Source organism: Penaeus vannamei, chromosome 39, assembly GCF_042767895.1.
Source record: "Penaeus vannamei isolate JL-2024 chromosome 39, ASM4276789v1, whole genome shotgun sequence".
Classification (NCBI taxonomy): domain Eukaryota; kingdom Metazoa; phylum Arthropoda; class Malacostraca; order Decapoda; family Penaeidae; genus Penaeus; species Penaeus vannamei.
The window spans coordinates 8,516,986-8,526,985 of NC_091587.1; the positions used below are offsets into that span (position 1 = coordinate 8,516,986).

Below are 10,000 nucleotides of genomic sequence, written 5' to 3' on the forward strand. Positions count from 1 at the left end.
GAGAGAGCGAGAGAGAAAAACGAAAGAGAGAGAGAAAGCGAGAGAGAGAGAGCGAGGAAAGCAGAAGCGAGAAGCGAGAGAGAGCGAGAGAGAGAGAGAAGCGAGAGAGAAAGCAGAGAAGCAGAGACGCGAGAAAGAAAGCGAAGAGAGAGAGAACGCGAGAGAGAGAGAAAAGCGAGAGAACGCAGAAAGCGGGAGAGAAAAGCGAGAGAGAGAAAAGCGAGAGAGAGAAAAGCGAGAGAGAGAAAAGCGAGAGAGAGAAAAGCGAGAGAGAGAAAAGCGAGAGAGAGAGAGAGAGAGAGAGAGAGAGAGAGAGAGAAAAGCGAGAGAGAAAGCGAGAGAGAGAAGCGAGAGAGAGAGAGAGAGAGAAAGACGAGAAAGCGAGAGAGAGGAAGAAGCGAGAGAGAGAGAGCGAGAGAGAAAAAGCGAGAGAGAGAGAGAGAGAAAAGCGAGAGAGAGAGAGGAAGCGAAGAGAGAAAAGCAGAGAGAGAGCGAGAGAGAGAAAGCAGCGCAGAAAGCAGAGCAGAGCGAGAGGAAGCGAGAGAGAGAGAGAAAGAGCGAGAGAGAGAAAAGCGGAGAGAAAAGCAGAGAACGCAGAGAAAGCAGAAAAGCGAGAGAGAGAAAAGCGAGAGAGAGAGAGAGAGAAAACGAGAGAGAGAGAGAGAGAGAGAAGCGAGAGACGAGAGAGAGAGAAGCGAGAGACGAGAGAGAGAGAAAGAGAAGCGAGAGACGAGAGAGAGAGAAAGAGAAGCGAGAGACGAGAGAGAGAGAAAGAGAAGCGAGAGACGAGAGAGAGAAAAGCGAGAGAGAGAGAGAGAGAGAGAGAGAGAGAGAGAGAAAAGCGAGAGAGAGAGAGAGAGAAAAGCGAGAGAGAGAGAGAGAGAAAAGCGAGAGAGAGAGAGAGAGAAAAGCGAGAGAGAGAGAGAGAGAAAAGCGAGAGAGAGAGAGAGAGAAAAGCGAGAGAGAGAGAGAAAAGCGAGAGAGAGAGAGAGAGAGAGAAAAGCGAGAGAGAGAGAGAGAAAAGCAAGAGAGAGAGAGAAAAGCGAGAGAGAGAGAGAGAAAAGCGAGAGAGAGAGAGAGAGAGAAAGCGAGATAGAGAGAAAAGCGAGAGAGAGAGAGAGAGAGAGAAAGAATGAGCTAGGATTACAAATCATCAAGCTATTATCCTGAGAAGATATTTTGTGTTGTCTGAGTTTCTAGATTGGGATTGGATATTTAAGGCAGCTTATGCATTTATTGTACTTTAGTTTATTAGGTAATTAGCTAAGTTAGAAATATGATTTTATAGAAAGAGGAGAGATGATCAGGTTACGGTTGAAGGGTATCTTCTTTTGCCAACTTTAATTGTACCTTATAAAGACCAAGTACTATCTTGAAATCAGCCAAGGTTCATGTACGTATTTATGTAGGTATTTATTTATTGAAATGTCAGGGTATTTAATAAATGAGCATTTAGGGAACTGAACAATTAACTGAGAAAAATGTTGAAAGGCATTCCTTTGATTCATATGTCTTATAGGTCAATAGGTGGTGTACTATTGAATACGCTAAAATTTCATGGGAAAAGATAACATGATTCAGAATATTCATTAGCCTTAATGTGAGTTAGATCAAGGTAGTTAGCAAGACGACAGTATAGCTCGTACGGTATCAGATTTCTTGAAGGTCTTAGGTTCTTAGTAAAGAATGTGGGGTTTGAGATATCCTGACAGGAATTAGTGGACAGAACAGACTGACCAGCAGTGATGACTAATGTCCAGTAAATATTCAGTGGGGTATTTGATTCATGGTTACAGTTACTTTTTCATGGCTTCCCCATAATGGGGTAGTTCTAGACTATGGTCATAATTCCAACAGGCAACATTATCTTGTCATCACATGTTAAAGGGTTGCATTGGGGGGATCCTTAATATTGCATGGTGCAGATGTAATTATGCAGGTAGTATACTAGATTTGTGAAGCATGACTTTTATTTTCATCCTATTATTTTTGTTTTCTAGCTGTGTCTGTTGGCAAAGGTACACATCCACACTCGTCTCTGGTTCAAGAATGAATATTTATTTTGTCATTGGTCAATATCTGTGAATGTTTGAGAGGAGCAAATATTGGTCCACAGACGCATTGCAGAGACAATGAGTAATATGGTCACCCTTTTTTTTTTTCTTCTTTTTTCCAAACTTTATTTCTTCCTGTGCATGGGAATAGAATATGATATTGCTATTATTATTGTTATTGCTGTTGTTATATTGTTCTTGTTATTTAACCCTTTGACTGCATTAGGAGACTGTGTTACAAGTCTAAACTATTATTCATGACACATTCGGTAACCACTGTGTACAGCTTTGAAATCCATGGAGTCCACATGTTGCCAATTGAGTCTAGAGGCAGAACTCCTAAAACTAAGATCACACTAGTCTTCTCTGTCCTGGGATCTCTAGACAGCCTCCCTGTAGTCTGGTCAGCTGATGAATCACAAGCTGTAGCTGACCAGACTTTGGCCAGGGTGACTAGGGATCCCAGGACAGAGAAGACTAGCGTGACCTCTGCTTAAGATGAACACAGACGCTGAAGAATGTTATGACTGATATGTACTTACAACATATCTTGCACAATAGAAAAATGATTTTGTTTGTCTTTCAAACAGAAGATGGTTTTCAGTCTTTCACATGCTTTGAAAAAGGTTTTATTAAACTGTAAATACCTGTAGGTGCTCTGGTGGCAAAAGTAGATTTTTTTTTTTTTTTTTCATAATTTTAATCAATAAAGCCTCAATTTTCATAGGAAATCACCCTTTTGAGTATTTTCATACTCAAGAATTGAATTTTTGCCATCATTTCAAATAAGAAAAACAGCAGTAATGTTCCCATTAGCATTAATTATTTTGTTATAAAGATGCTATGGAATTTTAGACTGTGGTCAAAGGGTTAATCACTTCATTATTCTTCCTCATAATCTTAATCTTCTTATTGTTATTATTGCCAATAATATTATTAATATTTTAATGGTATGTTTTTATTATTATTATTTTCTTCTTCCTGTGTGTCTAATAGTTTCATTATTAAGTTGAGATTGATTATAAAAGTAATATAATCTTTATCATTGGTATTCATTATAGAAAAGAAATAATTTCTGTTTATTATTGGTATGATTGTTATTTTGATTGTTATTACTATTAATACTATTATGAATGATATTGTAATGCTTCATATTAGACAAAGTTCCATATATTTTGTTGTTATTTGCATACAGATTTACATGTCTATTTTTTTTGTCAACATATCCACTGACACAAACGTGCTCATGTGATGAAAACACACACACACACATATACACACCCACACCCACACACACACACACAAAAAAAAAATAGATAAAAAATAACCCTCTTTTGGTGCAATGGGGTGTGACATAACCCAAGTGATGATTTATTTTAATTATCAAATTTTTGCCAGCATTAATACAGCCACCCTCTCGGAAAATGTTTTTTCAAGGAATTGCCACAATCATCAGACCATCAGACATAAAGATTTAAAGACTTAATTTCAATTCCATTTGTTACAATGAATATTCTTTGCTATGGCACACTGTTTTATTTTGCTTCCAAATCTATCTCTTTGTGCAAGGAATGGCTGGGGTTACCATCCACTGAAAGAGCACAGGATTAAACACAGGTCTGCAAAATTGCTAAACCAACACGCTAACCACTGCGCTAGCCCAGGGGAGTAGATTTACAATAATTTTGCCTTTTGAATGATTATGTATGTGAATAAACTTTGTATATGCCTATTCAACACAGTAAATTTGATAAATGAATAGACAAGAACTTATTCTTTATGGATTAACTCTTTGAAAATATGTTGATATTAAAAATGAATACCATGCCCTGTAGTGTGAAATAACCAAACAAACTTGTACATTTTCGGAATGAATATTTTCTTTTTTGTATTTCTTTTTCTTAATATATATGTTTCCTTGTGAGGTGAATATATTGAAACGTGTCTGGTAAAGTTAATTATGTATAAACATTTGATGCATGATTAAGCACCAGCAAAAAGAGAGAGAGAGAGGGAGAGAAAAAGAGGAGGAATTACGATAAAATGCTTAGGGTTAATCACACCTCATTGCAGTAATGGTGCTTTAACCTTTTATATCTGGACTCTTGAGATGCTGGATTTCCTTTATCTTTTTTTTTTTTTTTTTTTTTTCTTTTTTTTTTTTTTTTTTTTTTTTTTTTTTTTTTTTTCTTTTTTTTCCAGAAAACATGACTCATGTGATTATAGCAACATTTATAGCAGGTATAAAAGATTGTCCCAAATATGAGAGAACAACAGAATGAGTAGCAAGAGTCTGACGTGGTTGTTCAAAGCTCAAGTGACTGTATACGTCTCTCACAGATGTAAAGGATTATGATAGCACTGTGCCAATGGAGGGTTAGAAATGATTTTAGATTAATTTTAACAACAGCAAAATAACAGCAACAAATGGATGGTGCTTTGAGTTTGAGCAGTTGTATAAAATATTCGACTTTTACTATTATTTTATTTTAGGTCCACTTCGAAAGCAGGGTGAGGAAATTGATGACTCTCAGGACTACCATGTGATTAGCCATATTGGGCTATTTTATGCTCATATAAAGTAGAGATTTTGTGGGAATTATGTCTTGGTACAGGCATTATCGATAATTCTTTTGCCTTGGGGAGGGAGGCATGTGGAGAACTTGGAAAATTGGTACAAGCATCATTTTTTAAAAACTTTTCCATTATTCACTTTACATAGAGACATTCCATTATGAACCCATTGCCAAACCTTATAGCAGAATGATTAGAGTAATTAATAAGTTTCATGTTGCAGAACTCTCAGGAATATTAAATGCACCCATATTCACACTCATTCACTCACTCACTCACACACTCACTCACACACTCACTCACAAACTCACAGACACTCACTAACACACACTCACAAACATTCAGTCCCTCATTCACTCTCACACTTACATACACTCACACTCATTCACTTGCACATGCTTGCTAACTTGCACTTACTCACTTGTGCAATCTCATACATTCACGCTCTCTCTATCACTCACTCACTCACTCGTTCATTCACGTACTCACTCATGCACACAAATACACTCTCTCTCACTCTCTCTCTCTTATTTCTCTCTCTCTATCTATCTATCTCTCTCTCTCACTCACTCACTCACTCACTCACTCACTCACTCACTCACTCACTCTCTCTCTCTCTCGCTCTCTCTCTCTCTCTCTCTCTCTCTCTCTCTCTCTCTCTCTCTCGCTCTCGCTCTCGCTCTCGCTCTCTCTCTCTCTCTCTCTCTCTCTCTCTCTTTCACTCACAGTTTCTCACACACATACACACACACACACACACACACACACACACACACACACACACACACACACACACACACACACACACACACACACACACACACACACCACACACCACACACCACATACACACACACACACACACACACACACACACACACACACACACACACACACACACACACACACACACACACACACACACACACACACACACACACACACACACACACACACACACACACACACACACACACACACACACACACACACACACTCACACTCACGCACACTCAGGTACTCACACTCACACACACTCAGGTACTCACACTCACACACACCCAGGTACTCACACTCACACACACTCAGGTACACACACTCACACACACTCAGGTACACACACTCAGCTACACACACTCATACTCAGCTACACACACTCATACTCAGCTACACACACACACACTCAGCTACACACACACACACTCAGCTACACACACATGCACACACACACACACACACACACACACACACACACACACACACACACACACACACACACACACACACACACACACACACACACACACACACACACACACACACTCAGCTACACACACACAGATGGACTCTCAGCCACACACACACATTTGAAACACACACACACTCAGCCACATATACACATTGTGTACATGTATACACACATACTGATACACATGAGATTGCTACAAGTGTAAGTCTTTAGAATTACACAGTTAAAATTTATTCAGAAGTAGCATTTTGTGGAAATTGTCTTTTTGCAAGTTGAATGTTAAAGTTTACAGAAGGAAGAAGTCTCCGAAAATTCCTATACTCAGCCATATCCTTAAGGCAAATATGCACCTGGAGCAGAAGGTGATTGTTAACAAGATGCAACTTTTGTGAGTAATGTCACTGTATTTTGGAGAGCTGTATCATAATTAGCCTTTCCATTATCACATGATTTCCATCAGGCTATCATCCATCACCACGAACTTGTCTGCATCTTTGCCTTGATAAAGATAAGAGTATAGTAAGGTATATGACAAGGAAAGCTGTAATCTGTTTTCACTTTTTATTTTTTGATCTTGAGATATGGAATAGAAAACAACAAAAGCTCTTCTTTCCACAAAGTTTCAAATGATCTTAGTTCTGTGTAAATGTATAAGTCATTTATACATGGCCAGACTATTATCATTATTTTCTAGAAATTTATCTGATTATTTTTAGTCAGGTCACATGGAAATTGTTGTTTTCTAGTCATGATATCTTTATAATTCTATAATTTCAGGGAGTGGTTGCTTATTTAAAAAAAAAAAAAAAAGAAAAAAAAAGGAAAATGAATTTCGTCCATCAGAACCTAGAAATTACACCCATGTCTTATTGTTGTAAATTGTTAATATAATTTTTTTTTCTTCCCCTCTCTCTTTTTTTTCTTTCTTCACCAGTTATACGGTGTTCCTCTCCACTCAGGAACCACTGCTGTGCAAACCATGGCGTGGTTGGCAGCAAATCGTTTTAACAAGTATCATAACATGTTTGCAAATTTTACGGGCACAGACATCCTTAGACTTTCTCGGTCAGACCTAATAGAAATGTGCGGCCTGGCAGATGGGATCAGACTCTTCAATGCTTTGCATGCCAAGTAAGTATACAAAGAAACAAACCAACACATGCAGACTCAGGCATTGGTATAAGAACATGCACACGTAATACTTATATACATACATACATATTTACATAGATATATAAATACATACATACATATAAATATATATATTCACATATATACACACATAGACACATATATTCAAATATACACACATACATACATACACATATATACACATATATACATACACATAGACACACGCACACGCACGCACGCACACACACACACACACACACACACACACACACACACACACACACACACACACACACACACACACACACACACACACACACACACACACACACACATACACACACACATCTCACATACACACACATACATCTCTCACACATACACACATACATCTCTCACACACACACACATACACTATCTCTCTCACACACACATACATCTCTCTCTCACACACACACTCAAACACTCTCACACACACACACACACACACACACACACACACACACACACACACATCTCACACACACACACTCACACACACACACACACACACAACACACACACACATACACACAAACACACACACACACACACATACACACACACAAACACACACACACACACACACATACACACACACACATACACATACACATACACATACACATACACACACACACACACACACACACACACACACACACACACATACACACACACACACACACACACACACACACACACACACACACACACACACAATACACAACACACACAGTACACAACACACACAATACACAGCACACACACACACAATACACAGCACACACACACACACAATATACAGAACACAGACTCACAATATACAGAACACACACACACAATATACAGAACACACACACACAATACACAGAACACACACACACAATACACAGAACACACACACACAATACACAGCACACACACAACACACAATACACAGCACACACACACATAACACACACACGCAACACACACACACATACACAAAAAAAATTGAGACAATAAATGCACATTCTTTTGTTGTTATCTGTGGTTATGTATAGATATTTTCATATGAAATGGTATACATATAAGCCAGAAGTTTTGTATTGCTTCAGGACCATGATTTTGCATGGTTAAGTAATGGGTATTTCAGGGGTCATTTGTTTTTTCATTATTTTCACAAGCATACAAAAAATGTACTTTTTTTTTTTTTTTTTTTGCCAAGACCCCCTCCTCCCCCCTCCAGAGTGTACAAAGCAAAAAGATAAAAATGACGACCTCTGCCACAAGATCTCCAGGGTTGAAAGCAGTGGTGCACAAAGGCTGGGTGATGATGCCTGGGGCCAACTCCTAGATTGTATGTTCAAACAACTTGAGTATAAGGCCTAACACTGAGAAAAGTTATGGGAAAGGGAGATATTTTGAATATGGAATTATTGATGAAACATGAAATCAGCATTTTATTTGATTTAGATATAATTTTCAAAATCACTTTCTTATTTTCCCTTCTGATTGGATGCCCTCCCCCACCCCCTGGATGCCTTGAGCCACCACCCCATCATTTCCACCCCTCTTTGCCTGCCATTGGCCAGAAGAGGCAATAATACAGACAGATACTAGCAGGCAAACATTATAGTCAATGAAGGATGGCCTGTCTTTGTTAATGGGGCTTTCATCTTGAGAATAGAATTAATTCTAAAGCATGAATGTAGTAGTTTTGTACACTCATGAAAATGGTGAAAGAAATGGAAGACTCCTTAGTCAGTAAGGTTATGATACTCCTAAAAAGCATATGCCAGAAATTACCCCCCACCCTCCCCTGTGTATGGTTTTGTATTCTCATGAAAATGATTAAAAAAAAAGTGGAAGACCCTGTAGTCAGTAAGGTTATAGAGAAAACGCACACCTGCTGTTATGCAAAATTATCAGAGAAATCCTGTCAGAGAGGGTGAACAGTCACTGAAAGCCTTTCAAAATAGTGTGTTATTGGCTCGACAGCATTAACTAGATAGCATATAATTAAGTGAGGGAATCGTAAGTCATGCAGCAGTGTGGGTTGAGGTAAATGTTTGAAGTAAAGAGTTCATAGTAGAAAAAATTAATACTTAGAAAATTTAGACATAAACAAAAGATAGAATAGAAGATAAAATAGATATGACATGCCCACCAATAGGAGTGCCTCATGATAACTTTAGGGTGGTTGAAAGCCCACTGTCCTCGTAACCAAAGGAAAAACAAAACAAAACAAAGTCACTGAGATGTCTTCAGTATGGCTATCCTATCCAGACTTTGTTTTGGAAAAATTGTAGGAACGCTTTTGAGAAAAGAGAGAAGGGGTAATTTCTCTCTCTCCCTCCGCCCATGACCATACCACTGGACATATTACATGAAGCCTTGTAGGCCAGGTGCATACGTTGGCTCATGTGAAGTGAAGAGACTCCATGCCTTGCCTTTGCAATATTATTTTGTCTTTCTGCAAAAGCCATTTTAGCTTTTTTTTGCTATTTTCCACTCTATTTGTCATTTGACTTGCTTTATCCAGATGGTAATACTGTTTTCCATGCACATGTGTCATTTTATTATTATTATTATTATTGTTGTTTTCAGTTTTTGTTTTGTAATGTTCAATTTTCTGTAAAACAATCTGTGCAGTTTGGTCATGATGGGCAGGAATAGGGCCCTGAGCATGGAAATAGCTTTCTCCCTGGAGCCGGCTCTCCCCTAGTCATGGCTTATGTATGGGACCTTCCACAGTCATTTATCAATGAAAATAGTTCAAAAGCCCCATTGAGTCTAATCACCCTCCAAGAACTAAGTGTGCACTCATGGTGAGTCATTCCTGTTACCCCGCCGGGGCCTTCAGCTGAAATTCTCATGATATAGTCGTGTCAACCCAGCCATCAGCCAGATTTTCCCATGACAGCATGTTCATGTCACCATCCCACAAGCCAAATTTTTTCATGAC

General features: G+C 38.6%; 1 protein-coding gene across 1 annotated transcript in view; it reads left to right on the forward strand.

Annotated features, from left to right (window-relative positions):
* gem (transcription factor CP2 like gemini) overlaps nt 1–10,000 on the forward strand; it is a gene marked incomplete in the record, with an annotated part of 57,717 nt that overhangs the window by 37,883 nt on the left and 9,834 nt on the right. The window contains 1 exon segment of the mRNA XM_070117034.1: nt 6,812–7,008. Coding sequence (XP_069973135.1) covers nt 6,812–7,008 — 197 coding nt within the window.